We start from the raw sequence: 17,538 nt of genomic DNA, 5'->3' as shown, positions 1-17,538 counted from the left end.
ATGTGTTTTAGAGAACCCTCAGCCCCTCGTGGAATCCTTTAGGACCCCTGCTTGTAAATATCCATTGAAGTAGGACCCCTGCCTGCAGTGTGATTGGCTGTCTGTGTGGAGGAGGAGGGGCTTGCATCTGTCAGCTAGGCCCGCCCTCCTGCTGTCTGTCCGGGCTTTGGAGGCGAGGCGAGGGGCCGCGTTCTGTGAGCCGTCGCTTCGGTAAAAATCGAGGAGGAGAGCGGGCAACATGTCGAGCAACATCAGGTACAAGAGCCGGATCCCGGTGAAAACAGGAGGTAAGCATGTTTTTCTGGGTTATATATACAGCCATGTGTTTATGAGAGTCTGTGCACTGACTGCTTCATGTTTCTGTCTCCCTGGGCGTCGCTCTGCATCCCTGCACCTGCCTCCCTCCCCATCCTTCCCGTAATGTCCAACAGAGGAAACCGCCGAGGTAAGAGACATTCTTTTAAATTATTATATTTAGATTTGCTGTTTAATATCGTGCTTTTTGAGCATTCAGCGTCTCCCGGGACGGCCTCGGTTGCATCAGCATCAGCAATATTTACGTTTCAGGTCGCATGCACTCGGTTTTTTTTCCTCCCCGATGTGTAGGTTTGCCTGTCAGTTGTGTAAGCGCAGATGCTCTGAGGGCAGCCATGCCATCACAGGCTGCTCTGTGATGATGTGTGATCACCATGTGTGGCTCTGGGGGGGGGGGTTAGGTTTCATTTTTAGAAGCATATGTGGAGCAGGCCGGCAGCCAACATGGTACCCAAATGGCAGCATCCTTCCTCTCCATCCTTCTCGTTATTTGCGATCATATAGGACATTAAGTCGACTGATGGACTGACCTGATTATGACGTGTTATCAGCTCGGCTCCTGCCTACAGAGTGAACCTTGCTCACCATTGTTCAGCTCAGAAACACAGCTGCCACACGAGCCTGTAGGGGAGGTTGCATTGATGACCAAGGGCCTTCCTCCTCCTCCCCCTCTCCCCTTTGCATATAGTGTCTGATGACAGTAAAAGGCCATGTGCACGTGCTGAGTCAGTGTGCTTGGATGATTCAGCTAACCTGATTGTTAACAGATTTAAAATCACGTCCTTCAACAACCTGGTTCAGATTCAGAATAACTTTATTGTCCATTACATTTAGATATAATGGTAATTTGTCTTTTGCACTGGCAAATAGGATAAAATAACACTTAACATACACCGTACTTAACATACAATACTCACACACAAAATTAGGGAAATTGCAACTTAAATTGACTAAATGGCAGTAAAAGTGCAGAGTGGTTTGTTCTTCCACTGGAATGGGTCCATTAAAGTATCAGCTGTATTCATTGTAAATAATTTACTATAACATTACAATTAGGTGATGGGATTGGTGGTAGAATGATCCTTGAAGTTTGAAAAGGGGGCTCAAGTTGAGTCAAGTGTGTGTGTGTGTGTGTGTGTGTGTGTGTGTGTGTGTGTGTGTGTGTGTGTGTGTGTGTGTGTGTGTGTGTGTGTGTGTGTGTAACAGGCTGTTATTCAGGATGGTCACAGCCGATGGAATAAAGGATTTCTCATGGTCTTTTTATCTGGCCATAGGGACCTTCAGTCTGAGGCCTGATGGTGGCTGCGTGAATGCTGGGTTGAGGGGATGGGTGGGGTCTTTGTGTATCTCGATTGCCTTCTTGGTTGTGAATTGGATAAACAGATCGTGCAATTGTTTTTCAAATGAGCATGAAGCACCACAAAGCTAAAAAGCATCAGGGGTTGTAATAACAAATGTGATATATTCTATATGATGGTATTTAACACGTTAGTTAAGGATCAACTGTAAAGTCTACATTAAGTAACAAAATAAAAAAGCAGCCTTCGCTTTAGTGAATTGGTATATCACTTAAACAATAATGTTCAGTTATCAATAATTGTCCAAGGGATGCACATCTTGATCCTTAACTTCCTAAAAAATATATATTTTATATATATATACAAAGCAGAAAACCTGGATTAATATGATTGTCTCAGAGACCTACCTAAAATTAAAATCAATCTGTATAATGTCTTAACACTCCTAAATGTGTAATGATTAATTCATGCCCAGTATTTTCATTACTACAGTTTTTACACCTTGTGAGTTTTTCTTCTTGGCTTTCAGCCGCTCTTCACTCCCACATACTGCATCTGATACTTGTGTATCATCCAGGCTGCGGAGGAGGACAAAATAAATACTAGTGCTCAGTGAAAGATGAGATCATAACTGTTAAAATAATCATCACTGATGATCAATCCTAAATCAATATTTCCCTTCTCCTTTTCCTCTCTGCGTCTCACTCCTTCATATCCCTAAACGTTCATGTCACTTCCTTTGCTGTGATATTACGTTGCCAGGCAACAGTCTTTTTTTGTCCGTTTCCAGCACTTCTCTGATACAAAGTGAGTGGATGACACCATCTGACCTACCCACAATCCCGTGCCGTGATTATTCTGCGAGTGGGTGGGTGTATTCACTGGATAGTTGTTGTTTTTTATCAGAGAAACTGAAAGAGGGAATACAAATAGATTTGTATTGTCATTATTCCATGTGTCATCATGATATGGTGAAAGATGACAGGAATGTGAATCACATCCAGAATAATCACAGCTGTAAAAACATCCTGACAAAATGTTAAAGTCTGGATAAATGTTTTTATTTACAGAATTAAGAAATAATATAGCAGTATTTGGTTTATAAGAATCATACAATAAAGAATAAAAGTGATTGATCATAGAAGAGTTTTTTATAGATAGGGTTTCTCCATAACTAGAGCCTCAGTAGACCATAATACAACACAGCCAGAAATACACTTACTATTAACTTATATAATATGTTTTATGCTTTATTTACTTAGGAAGCCAATGTTACTTCAGCTGAATAACAGTCCCTGTAGCCACATGTGACAATTACAGGATAATGTTTGAAAAGTTGAATAGAAAAGAGCCACAATAAGCTATTGGTCATACAAGAAAGAGTAACTCCTGAAATCAGTTTTACAACTTATTAATTCAACTTTTTGTTTGTATAAGAATAATTGTCTGACTTTTAAAACCTTTACTTGTGTATCTGTCCTTACAACTGCAGACGTGTATGAGGAAATGTCTCGGCGTTATCACATCTGTTGTGACCTCGGTTTGAGATGACATCAAAGTTCAGCGGCCACATCACACACGCTGACAGATGTTGTATCGCAAGCTTTTGCAACCGTGCACGTGTGACTCCCCTTCAGATGCACTCAGTATCCGCTCCACCCTCCCCTCACTCTCTGTCTTTAAACACTGTCGCTGCCACAGATGGGACCCTCACCAGCTCCCGGTGTGGACCAGCTGCAGAGCAGGAACCGGCATAATCGGGGGATTGGGTGGGGTATTAAATCTGGGATTTGAACCCCCTGTGGCTCCGGCTTTTCAGCAACAAATAAATGCTTTAAGAGGACAAGGAGAGAGTGGCTGGTCAAATGACCTTGCACTTCTATGTCACACATATTTTGTCCACATTTGTTTTTATATTCGGGATTGTGGGAAACACAATCAGTATTTCGATCTCTCTGTCTGTACACACACACTGGAAGATTGACTATAAAGTTGACTTTGATTACCATTAGATTAATTAATTTCCAGATTTTGTATTTTGTTCTTCCTTTAAATCGCAAAAAAAATCTTAGGAGTGAAATATTGAAACGCCACATGGAGTCTCTTTATGGCTTCGTCATATTTTAGATGTCTTGTGCTTCACACAGTTTCCCAAAATGTAGACAGAGTTTTGATATTGTTCGAATATTTATAACACTTTAAGAACTTTGAAATAAAGTCCTGTCGGATTGAGGCGGTGGCTCAGTGGAATAGTGCGCTGATCTTCAGGGGAGAGCAAGTTCGAGTCCCACTGCAGTCAGCATGTCGTTGTGTCATTGGGCAAGACACTATACCCAAAATTGCTCCTGTGGGGATTGCCCACAGTACTGAATGTATGTTAGTCGCTTTGGATAAAAGCATCTAACAAGTGACATGTAATGTAATGTAACAATGTTTGAGAGAACAGCATCAGCCTGAAATGACGATATAGTTACAGTGAGGGCACAGACTCAACACACAGTAAAGATTGCTTGAATACCAACAGTCTGTAATGAACACAGCCATGGAGGATAAAGCAGCTTCTGTCACCTTTGTGTGAGTTTCTGCCTCTACAGGTTCTCTTTGGAGGGGCTTTCCTCCGTGACAGTCAAAGCTCCAGTTGTTGTTCAGGTGTTGGAGGAGTTTCTGCCCTGAGGTGTTCACATGCACATTCTTTCATTTTGTCATGCTGCAAACACTCATGTTATGATTCAGTAGAGCGTAGGTGCTGCTTAGTGTTTCGTCTTGTACCTGAAGCAGCTCAGCTCCTTTCCTTCTCTGAGTTGTATACGCAACACTCGTCATGTCTCCACTGCGCATCTCAAGAAGCTTTTAGAAAGCAACTGGAGGCTGACCCAGATAAAAAGATTATTTGAAATCTTTTCAAGTATTTTGTCTGCCTTGATAAGTTTTGTAAGATCAGTTCTTTGGAAATAGGGAGTCTGATGTAATCCAATAAATAAATACAGAGATTATTTTATAACCTCAAACTGCAAAATAAATCTGAAATATTCTTTTGAATTCCTATGTAGGCATCATTTTGTTTTCCCCCATCATTTCCTTGAGCTTGGCAGTTTATTTCTGACCTGGGAAACAACAGTCGACAAAACAATCTCAACTCAACTTGACCTGCTCCAGAGATTTTAAACTGAATCACTAGGTCTTCATTAGCTTATTAAGTTTGCTTCAAATATTGATCTGGAAACGTTTTATTCTTTTAAACATCATTTGAAAACCAAGAGTTTAAAATGTAAGCCAGCAATCTTTAGTTTAAGATGATTTTAACTATTTTTTTCTTATAGTCAACACATTCCAAGACAAATACAATGTGTTTATAAGGATCTAATCATAGTTTGACCTATACTGTGAGTATTAGAAGTTGTTGCCATCATTTTTATTTTACAAAACTGTCTTTCCTGACGACATCTGATTGAATCCTCCTGCTGAATGTTCTGGGATGTTTTTAATACATGTCGGGGTTACAGCCATGCTCCCACAAGCGTCCATTGTCAGTAAATGGCCGGATGCTAAAACTGGGCTACGATGGCCAAGTGTCCTTCAGTGAAGCTATTTGTTGTTGCCTGAGCAATAACATGCTGTCAGATTAGCATGTTAAAGGGCTGAGTGCACACAGGCTGCTGCATCTCCAAGGAGAGAAAGCAGGAGGGGGCCGGGGGGCTTAGGGGTTCATTGATGGTGTTTTTGTACCCGTCTCCCTCATCCATCCTATCTCCTCTTATCTCTCCCTCCACCCTCTGTTGCCTCACACGCTGGTGGGCAAGCTACATATTTAAGAGACCAATCAGGGTTAATGGTGTGAAAATGTCAGCTGCACGGCTGGGGGAAGCACAGAAGTCATCAGTAAAGGTCGGCTGGATCACAGGCTGCAAATTCAAGATCGTTGTGAGCCTGCAATTTTCAAAGCAGGGGTTAAAAAACCCTCATTACGGAAGTTTGGTGGATTTTTCATGAAGTGCTTTTTGACCACCAGTAATTCCTCTTTTACTTAGCTTACCATTTTGCTTTAAATGATCACTAGGTTGTTAAAATAAATCTTTAATGTATACAGGATTTACAAATGTAATATAGCAGCATACACCCCTATGCTTTGGAACACTATAGTTGAGTGATGTGTACCTGAGCAGATCATTCTGAAGTCACACTTCCTCTGTGTGAGTTTTAATCCTAATTTTCTCAGGACTTTATCACATAGCCTGCTGCTTGTGCATGTGAGTCCTTGTGTGGCTTGCCCCTGAGACTAGCTAATAACCCCTGCTTGGCATTTTGCTAATATGGAGTATACCGCTGAGATTGCCGCCCTGACTTTCTGCGTATCCATTTAGGGTAACAATGTTAGCTCCTTCGTGTTGAGGCAAATCCACTTCCCTGGCTTTTTAATAAATGACCTTTTAAAGTGTGAAAGTATAAAACACAACACATACTATAACACATTTTCCTCACAAAGACAAAACGTTGAATTGAAAAGCAATGTAACGTATCTTTCCCTCATTCAATATACAGAGGGATTCAATGCTATCAGCAGACTTTCTCTGGTATTGGAGAGCGTCACTATATTAGGGCTGGTAGATGACATCTTGTTAAAATGTTAAGGATAGTAAATAAGTAACTTAGTAACCTTTAAATCAAACTAACTCTTCTAAGAGCTGCTTTTGTACCTATCCTTTTTGAAGTCTTTGATGGAACATATTCCTGTCTTCCTTTGCACAACGATCTGCACAAAACCGGACACCTGGTGCTATGGTGGTGTTTGTCAAAAACTGTAATGTGAAAAAGGGAGTTGTTAAATGTGTGATGAGCCTCTTCATGGTCAGTGGACATTTATGAAAGTCTTCTCCAGCCTAACTATGTGTCTGTGTTGGGATGTATCATCACTGCAGCCTCTTGACAGTGTTTGGCAGCAGATGGTGTGTGTGTGTGTGTGTGTGTGTGTGTGTGTGTGTGTGTGTGTGTGTGTGTGTGTGTGTGTGTGTGTGTGTGTGTGTGTGTGTGTGTGTGTGTCCGTCCTGCCAATAGAGTTGAATCCTGGGGCTTTTTGAGAGCCGTTTCCGTTAAGACCACGACTTTCTATGACTGACAGGAAGAAGCTGAGCGCTGCCTGCTGATCTCTGTCTCTGCAGGACAGCGAGGAAGTCTTTATTTTGAATTGTGGTATGAGCAGAAGAAGCACAAAGTCAGAGACCATATATTGTTAACATGAGGATCCTGCACATCTTTCAGTTCTCTTTAAACACAATGATGTCCAAATGACAGTTGGTATATTAAAAATAAAGAAATAAGTAGGCTAATCTTTATTTGAAAAGGTCATTTTAAAGCATTGCAAATTAATTTGGTTGATTTAAAATGAAATTCACTGACAGAAAGTTGATCTGCAAAATCCTTCTGTTGCCTAGTTAATGCTTCTGTGAAGATTTAACATTAAACTTTTTCCAGGGTTTGGACAGTCAGTTCGTAGACCTAAAAATCAACATTTGAAAAACATTACCAGCAGTTATTTCGGAGGGAGAAAAGAAGAACAGAAAATAACAAGATGATGTCTAAAAACATTCACATGACGTTAATAAGCCACAACCTATGTACAGTTCTACCTTCATGTAAAACCAAACACCACAAGATGCTTTTTTAACTTGCCTGCTGACTGCTTGCTGCTTGCTGCCTGCTTCCTGACCTTAGACCTGCCGTCCACTCGACCTTCCCTTTAAGTTTGACATTGACATCAGGACAGCAGAAAGCTTACACATCTTCCGGTGCAGACTGAAATCTCACCTCTTTCGACTCCACTTTGAGCAATAAAATAAAAAAAATAAAAAGCACTTATACACTAACAAAGGACTTATATACTAATAAAGGACTGGCTTATCTAAAGCCAGTTGAGTAGCACTTGAAATGTTTTGGCTCTATGAAACCTGATGTACATATATGATTCTGTTTTCTTCAAGTTTGTATCTTCTTGGTGGAATGTACTTATTGTAAGTCGCTTTGGATAAAAGCGTCAGCTAAACGTAATGTAATGATCAGCTGGAGGACGCCAAAGACAACTTAGTACCTCTATAACAACAAAAGCCAGAGTGCACTTTTCTTACGATATACGGTTTTTCAGCATAACAGAAACCATGACAATGTCTTGCACATTTCCCAACCTTTTCATCCAGACCTTAAGGCATTGATGGTGGATAATGTCTGAATTAATTGGTGTTTCATGATTTTGACCATGTTTTTCACATGTGTTAAAAGGGTCTGTATATTCAAGAGTAATTACGTGTTGATTACATTTTCGGTTTTCCAATTGCGGAACAAATGGTCCGATTTGAATGAATGGTTGCATCTTAAAACTCTGTGTCATCTTATATTATCTAAAACTGTCAAGAATAAATCCGGTTGCATCTCTTTCTTAAGTGCCCTAGAAAACTAAACTGAACTAGAGCGCAGACCTGCATGAAAAATCAGTTTCCATAAATTATAAATAATGCGCATGATCGTAAAAATGCAGACATTTTGAGCTTGTCCCCAGCCTAATGTGTATCAACAGATCATAACCCACCTCCTTGATATAAATAGCCCCTTTTTCATAATCCAAGCCTATTTCATGTGTGACCTGAGAGGTGAAAGCAGCAGCAGCAACAACAACCTGACATGGTGACAGGAGGGAGGTTGTGAATGAATAATATTAATAGAGACACAACTTTTTGGCTTCTCTTAGTAATGACAGATTTTTGATTGATCAAATTTGCACAACAAAAGAGGCGTGACAAACATTAAGCTGGTATCTGTCTGGTCATAGGAGAAAGGGACAGATGGCCTCTGATAAAGACCTAAGGTGGGGGTGTAGCCGGGGGGGGCTATTGTTACACCATTTCAAGGCATCTGTTCTTCTCTTTTATTCAGATTGCCCCCCCCACACACTCTTTCATGTCTAAAATGATGCCAACTCTTCATCTTGCACCACCATGTTGTTTATTTCCTTCATGAGGCTCAAACTTTTATTTACACCATTGAATGCTTACAACCGGCTTAGACTATGTATATTTGAAAACATCAACTTATTATCAGAGTGGATTCCTCTGTTGCCCCCCAGTGGTGTGGAGTGTGATTGTTACATCCTGTACGTGGCATCACTGTGGGGTGTGTACTTTTGGGAAAGAAAGGGTGAAAAAAACTGCTTTTATTTCAAAGAGCATTTAAGCTCTGCGGCCCACATAATGTATGAGCTGGACACACACACACACACACACACACACACACACACACACACACACACACACACACACACACACACACACACACACACACACACACAACCACCACATCCTTTACATTACTGTCTAGACGGGATCTTCTCAATTTCAGCTAGGACTCATAGGTATCTGCTGTGGGGATTTACTTTAATCACCAAACACAACCATTCATTAATGTAAAACATGTAACATTATTCAAGGTAATGTTTGATATTTTAGTAAATATGCTAATTTGCTTTTTTGCTTAATACAACTCACACGGTACATTTATAAATATAAAATTATCATTTTATTTTATATATTGTTATTGCATACATTTCTCCTTTAACTTATGATTCAAAAGTATACATTGTTATCCCAAATTACTATTACTTTTAAAACATGCCTATATTTTAGTTAAAATAGACTTAAAAAAAAAAGAAAAGAAGGAAAATACAATTTTTATCATATTAACTATAGCATTGACCTGAGGACCCCTTGTCTCATTTGAGATGTTTACTAGTTTGAGCAGTTCCTATATAAAAACTAGAGAAATGTACAGAAAATAAATATAGATTGGAGTAGCAAAACTCAGCTTTTTCTTCTTTTATCTAACAATAACAATTTGACACCCCCTCTGGTTTATCGATTTGTTTGTTGGAGGCTGATCATAGGTTATAGACAGATTTAACTTCCTAAATTATAAAGTTATTATGTTACTATATAAAGTTGTTAAAACATTAGACTACAACAGTGAAGTGTTTAAATCAGCCAATATCGGTCTCATGGAGCATTTGTTCGCAGGAAAAGTCATTTTACTTTTCTTTCAGTACGTGTGTCAGTCGATACTTTGGTTATTTTACTTAAGCAAAAGTTGTAAGATTATGTGAAACATGAACAAAATGATTCAATAAAAATGTCACCTTTGGCTTAAGGCACTGACTGTAAACCTCTTGTCTAAACAACACACACACCCGTGCTCAGACACAAGTTTGTTTACTTGTTAATCTGATAAACTCTCTCCACAAGCCTATACTTGCAGCATTTATTTCTTTATCTGTTGTTTATTCTACAGCTTATTGGACCGTCAAGTTCATACTAGTTATTTTGTTACAAAACATTACATCTGTTACTTCTCCCTGTGCATTTCTCTGTTGAGCATTTCTCTCGGTGCAGAGTTTTATTTTTCAACCATCTGAGCTGGGGGAGGGAATCCATGCTGAATGAATGAGTTTCTTTTAGCCGTTCGCTTCTTCCATCCCTCCCTTGTTTCCTCCCTCAAATTGCCACTTCTCTCTTACTCCCGCTCTCCGTCACCCTCCCTCTCAGAGAGAATTCCTCTGTACCTGTCTGAACAGGGAGAGTCGGAGCGCTGCAGAGGAAAGAAAGAAAAAGAAAAGAAAGGGAATCAAGAGAAGGAGAGTAGGAGGAACATAAGGCGCACATTTAAAGAGCGCAAACCGGGTAGAGGTGTGTTTGAGACATTTCCAGAAAGAACACAGGGCGAAGGTTTATCGAGATCTCAAGGCTCCAAGTTGTGCTGTTTTTCTGATCCCTGCTGGACTGTTTTACAACTTTCTGAGACCAGTGGCTATTTTTGGTCTGTGAGTGTTGGAGCGGTTTGGGATGGATGCCATCATGCTGCAAGAAAAATTGGTGGAACGGCTGCTGTGCCCACGAGTGAGAACCGCCAGGCAGAAGGTAAAAACATTGGATTTCTAAGGGATGAATAGACAATAAGAGTGGAAATCAATCAGGACAATTGAAAAATACAATGAAAAATATAGACAAAGAGTAGAGGATTACTTTATAAAAGCACAAATGTAGAAGACCTTAATCCCCCTTGACTCAATGCCAGCGTCTGTTGATGTAATCTCTGCTTTCTGTAGAGGTGTGTGTGTGATTCCTCGAGGGACAGATTTACTGCTTTTATGATTACTCACTGATTTATCTACAGATTTCCTCATTCTCTGGCTTTCTGACAAGTGTGTCTGCCATGAACTGGCTGCACAGCCTGAGTGTGTGTGTGTGTGTGTTTTTGTAAAAGTTATCCTCACCCTGGGGCGCTGTCGGAAATGCCTATGACAAGTTATGACAGTTTATGAGGACACTGACTGTTTACTTGGCTTGTGTGTTTGCACAGTGAAAAAGAGCTTTTCAGGTCTGTTGAATGTAGCTTCTGTTTGTGTGTGAATGCTCTCAATGGACCTCGAGTGTGTACTTTTACCCACACATGTCAACGGGCGCTGTCGGGTAAAGATGACGTTGTGCCAGATCCAGCAGAGAGCCGCAGCACTGAGCCTCTCTGTGTGGAACAGCGAGAGACTGCTATCCTGTCGCTTATTGTGTTTCAGCGAGGCTTTAAGAGGAATAGTGAGGCGCTGGTTTATTCTTAGCTGCTTCAGAGGAATGCTGTGCACATGTTTTTCCATGCAGTTTTCTGTCTGTTGTGGTGATTTTTACAGCATCAGAGGCTGCCAGATACATTTTGTGTTCCCATTAGAAACCCTCTGATGCTCTTACACTTATTGGGTGTTATTTTAAAGCTGTTTGCTGCTTTTGATGTTTTATTGTAGTCCTGAAACAATTAGTCAACTATTCAAGTAGTAAAACAATTCTGTTAAATGTCCATAGAAAAATTGGTTAGTAAAAGGGCATTAGCTACAAAATATAGTAAAAGTAAAATGATTTATTATGTAGATGGTGCCATTTCTGAAAAATGTATATTTTATTATTGAATTGGAAATGGAATTACACAACCCTACCCTCTGAAGGCATACAAAGTTTGATCTTATCTCAACCTTTATTATTATTACAGTATTATTCATCATTTGTCTGTTAAATATACCTTATTTTTATCTTCTGGATGACCTTAAGTTATCAAAAAGTAAAGTAAAATATACAATACTTGTTTAATTTATTAACACAGCTGCCAATTATTTTTCTGTCAACCTACTTTTCCACTAATCAACTATTTGTTTGAACTCTACAATAAGCCGCATTAATACTCAACACCTTCTTCTTTGTCTTTCTGTCCCAGGAGAAACAGTATGTGGGTTTTGCCACTCTGCCAAACCAGGTCCACAGGAAGTCTGTGAAGAAAGGCTTCGATTTCACCCTGATGGTGGCAGGTCAGTAACTGGAGATGCAATTTAAGATGTCATTTATAAACTGGCAAATTATACTAATACTTAAATGATATCATATCATTAAATATGTCTGTCTGCAGGAGAGTCGGGGATGGGTAAATCCACTCTGGTCAACAGCCTGTTCCTCACCGACCTCTACAAAGAAAGGAAGTTACTGAATGCTGAAGGTGAGTTTACATGCTATTCATTATGACTCTGCATCATAATGAATGCACTGTTCGATCAATACAAGCACTCTGAGCTCTGGCACTTATGTCAATAAACGTAGGTATGTATAAACTAGCCCACAGTGTATCTCACATTTACATCAGCTGCACTGAAGAAGCGATACAGATAAGTCCTGTGAACCCGTCGCTACTTATATCTATGGCCATTCATTTGTGATCAATATATTATTTTGTTTGGTATTTATATGTGCAAACAAAATGTAATCATTTCAAAAAATTATAGTGATACGGAGATGTCAGATCACACAAAATGACCAACATTGAAGTTCAAGATGTAATGCTAAATGACCCTGGGAAACATAATTTATAACAACATGTCCGATGTGTTGGACAGCTAATCGGTTTTACTAGTTACAGTAGTTCAGTTTGCTAGGCAACAGTTACACATGCCTGTTACTGACAGAAAGTAAACATTCATTCATTCTCTACGCAGTAACTAGTTTGTGTGGTGCAACAGGCTACATTTAGTTAAGTGAAAACTGTGATGGAAACTTCTGAAGCAATGGATACAGGACTCAGAGAGACACGGGGAGAGCAGGAACTTTGATGGCAAACACTGATGGTTCATTTGGAGCTTCGGCCGGAGAATTCACAAGACATGTGCTGTGCCACGAGTTGACACAGCGGATGCCAAACACATTCTGAAGATCTCTACCCCAGACCCATGTATTTAGCTAGTTCTGAGAGAATAATCAACATGCTGCATAACAAGATAAAACAGGCAAAGCACAATAACACCTCTATCAGCTGATGCCAACAGGCAGGAACATGGAGACAAAGCACTGAGAGCACAGCAGCTCAAGGTTGCAGGCCTGTGCTCATAAGGGCAGTACAAACTGACCAACTGGGTCAAAGTCATGGGCCCAGAAAAATATTCTCCCCAACGAAAAACACAGACTGTATAAAACACATTTTGAATGGGTTACAATTAAATTACAGAACAACTGATGCAGCAGGCTCACAGGCACAACATGATTAAGCCTTGTTTTGTAAATGTTAGTAAAAGTCTGAACGGGCTATGGGATTTGTCCTCTATAAAATATTGAATAAGAATAGCTCTGTTTTTTTTTATATCAAATGAATCAATGTGTTGATAAATCATGCCACTGTTGCTAAAGGCAGAAAAACAAAGATGCTTTCCTTCATTTGTCTCATTCTCCTTCTCTGTGTGGGTGCTTTGCAGAGCGGATAAACCAGACTGTGGAGATCATCAAACACACTGTGGACATCGAGGAGAAAGGAGTCAAGCTCAAGCTGACCATCGTCGACACGCCGGGGTTCGGAGATGCCGTCAACAACAACGAGTGGTGAGCTGGGAGACCTGCTGCTCTGACACTGCCTCATTCAGCCTGCAAGCTACAATTCAATGTGTGTGTGTGTGTGTGTGTGTGTGTGTGTGTGTGTGTGTGTGTGTGTGTGTGTGTGTGTGTGTGTGTGTGTGTGTGTGTGTCCTAGCTGGAAGCCAATCACTGACTACATAGATCAGCAGTTTGAGCAATACTTCAGGGATGAGAGCGGACTGAACAGAAAGAACATCCAGGACAACAGAGTCCACTGCTGCCTCTACTTCATCCCTCCATTTGGGCACGGGTAATTACACACACACACACAGATACACACACACGCCTTTTTCATTATTGGTGCAGGAAACGTCTTTTCTACCTGCGTATTTTCTGCACGGAATCGTCGCTTTAAGGTGTCTTGATTAGGGAAATGTACTCTCGCTGTACTTGACGCTGGATTCCTCTCCGCAGACTGCGTCCGGTCGATGTCGAGTTCATGAAGGCTCTACATGAAAAAGTGAACATAATCCCACTCATCGCGAAAGCCGACTGTCTCACGCCCAACGAGATAAAGAAGCTCAAAGACAGAGTGAGTCTCCGAGCTGCAGCTCCACAGTGAATTCAGCATGTTAAACTGTATGCAGATCATTCACTGCGACCATTACTCTGATTTATCTTTAGATACGAGAGGAAATAGACAAGTTTGGGATTAAGGTGTACCAGTTCCCTGAATGCGACTCTGATGAGGATGAAGAGTTTAAACAGCTTGACAAAGAGCTGAAGGTAAGTCCAGTTCATGAACGCATTCATTCTTCACGGAATTAGCTGTACCTCTAAACAAAGATTAAGGTCATTTACACAGAAACGTTTTAGGACCAGGCATGCTGGGAGAAAAAATATTTTAATCTTTGATTTTGGGATGAGTAAATGTCTAGACTCCTCAAATGTTCTCATGCCGGTCCCTCTTCAGTACCCCCCTCCCTTGAGTTTACAGATACTGGAGAACAAACCCTCTCTTAAAGAATACTGACAACACTATTTATTTGTTTACTGTATTTTTAATGTGTTTAGCTGTATGGTTAGTTTTTCTGTAAATCATATTTCCCAACATAAATGCCTCTATTGCTGTTTTAAAGTAATCTTTTTCATGACTGGGAATAAATCCTGGTGTGGACATACTTGATCAAAAACTCCCCAATATGTTAAACAGGACCTCAGTGTTGTGACTCACTCCTCTTTGGAAGTCTAGTCATCATTAATGTTAGTTTCACTTCTCTATATATCCTCCTGATCTACTTACCCTTAGCCCTGTCAATGACCCTAACATGACGTGTCCGAGCATTGAAACGTTTTTGGTTTGTGCCGTGTGTCACAGATCAGCTGGGAAAATCTGTGAAAGAAAAGTAAACAACCATCTGTTTGTTTTTCTGCATGTGTATAACTCTGTGAGTATGAACTGGGGCCAGCATGCTCAGTCAGCTGTCTCTGGATGGTTCAGGGTTAAGATAACAAACCGGCCCTTGTGTCTTTGTGTGCAGGAGTGCACGCCCTTCGCTGTGATCGGCAGTAACACAGTGGTGGAGGCGCGGGGGCAGAGAGTGAGAGGGAGGCTGTACCCATGGGGGATCGTTGAAGGTGCTTTTATCTTCCTGTTATTACACTGAGTTTGAATGTAATAGCTTGGGTTATTAAAATATTTTTCCTACTGCTTTTCTCAGTGGAAAACCAGTCGCACTGTGACTTTGTGAAACTGAGGAACATGCTGATTCGCTCACACATGCACGACCTTAAAGATGTGACCTGCGACGTGCACTACGAAAACTACAGAGCGCAGTGCATACAGGAGATGACCAGGTGGGTGTGAACAGGAGAGAGGGAAAATGTTTTGTAAACATCTCAGATAACTGCTGATCTTCACAGATTTTAGTATCCTACAGTTTTGCCTGAGTCACCTATTCTCCCCCCTATTATCTTTTTCTCCTCATCCTCAGTAAACTGGCTCAGGACAACCGAATGGAGAGCCCCATCCCCATCCTGCCACTGTCCACACCGGATGTAGAGACTGAGAAACTAATCAAGCTTAAAGATGAGGAGGTATGAAGCCACTTTATTTGTTTCACCAAACAGTTCATGTTTTGATTTCTGATCGAATATGTTTTTTTCATTAATATATCCTAGAAGGGTATAAATATAAAAAAAGAAAGATTAAACAAATGCAGAAAATCTCATTTAGGTATAGCATTTACATAAGTACAAAACCCTCTGGGGATTCTGTTATGTTTTTTGAGTGCTATAATGTGGATGTGGGACTAAAATCCAACTTTTCATCATCAATATCGTGAAGGAAAACAGTGATTACTTTCTTAGTCCTAGAGCCTGTAATATTTTGTCTTTTTTCCCATTAAATGAACACTAGCATTACATGCAGGAGGTATTAATGAGTGTTTCTCTCCGTGTGCAGCTGAAGAGGATGCAGGAAATGCTGAATAAGATGCAGCAGCAGATGCACGACAAAGAGCAGTGATGTCAGTCTGTGCTGCAGCGCCACCTGCTGTTTCTCCCCTGAACCGCAGTGAGACTGCAGACTTTGAACATGGAAATCTCGTGTTATTGGCAGCTCCGGCTGTACGTTTATCCTCAGTTTGGTGCTTTGTATAGTTTGTCTGCCTGGACGGTTGTTTGTCAGAGGGTGTTTTTTGTCTCTGAAACTCTCCGTTTGTCCACCTTGAGCCTCTTGCTGTGGTTTAACAGTCTTAACATACAGTATATAATATAATTGCGTAATTTAAATTACTACTCTCTGTATCTAATTTATAAATGCAATGCTAAACTTTTTGGATATTTTGTCAGGGTATGATGTTTTGTAAAGAAATGTAGGTTGTTGGTGATGTTAACATTTGATGGATATTGTTTTTATTATATATATGTGTGTGTGTGTGTGTGTGTGTGTGTGTGTGTGTGTGTGTGTGTGTGTGTGTTGCATTTCATGATATTTCCTCCAGTTGTCCGTCCATATAACTCCCTTTTAACCACGTTGGGTCTTATTCTTTTTTTTTTTAAATCCAACTTTTTCTCTTGTTATTTTGCTCTCTGATCCCCATAAATGTCTTTCCTGTGACATTTATCACATATGGCAAGTCAACATATCTTTGACTGAAAATGCACTTATTGCCAGTAGCTATCTGTGAATGGAGGATAAAGCCTTTGACATAATGAGAGGGTCGGTGCAGTTCAGGGTGCATGTGCAAGCATGTTGTCATTACTCATATCCGCTAAAGGCTGTGGGCATATTTCTCCTGCTTTATAGCCGATGCTTGTATTAAAATACATAAGTATGCTTTGTTGCCGTTATGGTAAAAATAGACCAATAATAACATAAAATGATAAAGAGGAGCAGCTGCTGTCTGTGCTTCTGTTTAAAATCTCTCTGATTGAAAGTGAGTTGATGCATTCTGCTAGTGAAGATGTGTATCCTATGTGCGAGTGTTTTTGTGCGTGTGTGTGTGTGTGTGTGTGTGTGTGTGTGTGTGTGTGTGTGTGTGTGTGTGTGTGTGTGTGTGTGGGCTGATGCTGAGAAACAGTACATATTTTGCCTGAATGCTGTAAGCTCAGCCTGTGCCCCATTTATAAAAGTGTTACAAATAAACTTTAGTTTCTCGTCAATCTGCATCGTTTGTCTGAGTATTACAGCGTGAGCTCGACATCCTCCGTCACTTCCGCCTGTCAGTCTGAGCTCAGAGCTGCAGCATTATCTGCTGATTCATGTTTATCTGCTGCAGCCATTCTTCCTCTGCTCTGCACATCATCTGCTGCCTGTCAGAGCAGAACAGAAACTGCATTTTCCTTTACAGGGACTTTGACTATATTACAAAGTAAAAATGTACAAGTCAAATTTCTGAATTCAATCTTAACTGAAAATAAAAAAGTAATGTTTGTAACAACATGGATAACATCGTCATTTATCTGTTGTTATGTGTCTTATTCATCTGAATCTTAAAAGTACCTTGTATTTTTGA

General features: G+C 40.3%; 1 protein-coding gene across 2 annotated transcripts; it reads left to right on the top strand.

Annotated features, from left to right (window-relative positions):
- The first annotated feature begins 154 nt into the window (after positions 1 to 154).
- septin5a (septin 5a) lies at positions 155 to 17,469 on the top strand. Of its 2 annotated transcripts, XM_010778314.1 has the most exons (12): positions 155 to 287; positions 432 to 445; positions 11,904 to 11,994; positions 12,093 to 12,179; positions 13,423 to 13,546; positions 13,695 to 13,829; positions 13,994 to 14,111; positions 14,204 to 14,305; positions 15,061 to 15,157; positions 15,241 to 15,376; positions 15,514 to 15,616; positions 15,984 to 17,469. In XM_010778314.1, the coding sequence occupies exons 1-12, from the start codon at positions 239 to 241 to the stop codon at positions 16,044 to 16,046; spliced, it is 1,119 nt and encodes a 372-aa protein (XP_010776616.1). In that variant the 5' UTR covers positions 155 to 238; the 3' UTR covers positions 16,047 to 17,469. The 2 variants fall into 2 exon arrangements, with proteins under 2 accessions (XP_010776616.1, XP_010776615.1); XM_010778313.1 differs by lacking the exons at positions 155 to 287; positions 432 to 445 and adding an exon at positions 10,192 to 10,564.
- Positions 17,470 to 17,538: the final 69 nt, after the last annotated feature.

This window comes from Notothenia coriiceps, unplaced genomic scaffold, assembly GCF_000735185.1.
Source record: "Notothenia coriiceps isolate Sejong01 unplaced genomic scaffold, NC01 NC01_scaffold00019000, whole genome shotgun sequence".
Classification (NCBI taxonomy): Eukaryota; Metazoa; Chordata; class Actinopteri; order Perciformes; family Nototheniidae; genus Notothenia; species Notothenia coriiceps.
The sequence above is the reverse complement of the archived record's forward strand: the minus strand, read 5'-3'. Positions and strand labels throughout refer to the sequence as shown.

Coding starts and splice junctions, on each gene's coding strand:
- septin5a (XM_010778313.1), top strand. CDS start 10,490: ATGGATGCCATCATGCTGCAAGAAAAATTGGTGGAACGGCTGCTGTGC. Junction 13,830..13,993: donor ATCCCTCCATTTGGGCACGG/GTAATTACACAC, acceptor TCCTCTCCGCAG/ACTGCGTCCGGTCGATGTCG. Junction 14,112..14,203: donor TAAAGAAGCTCAAAGACAGA/GTGAGTCTCCGA, acceptor ATTTATCTTTAG/ATACGAGAGGAAATAGACAA.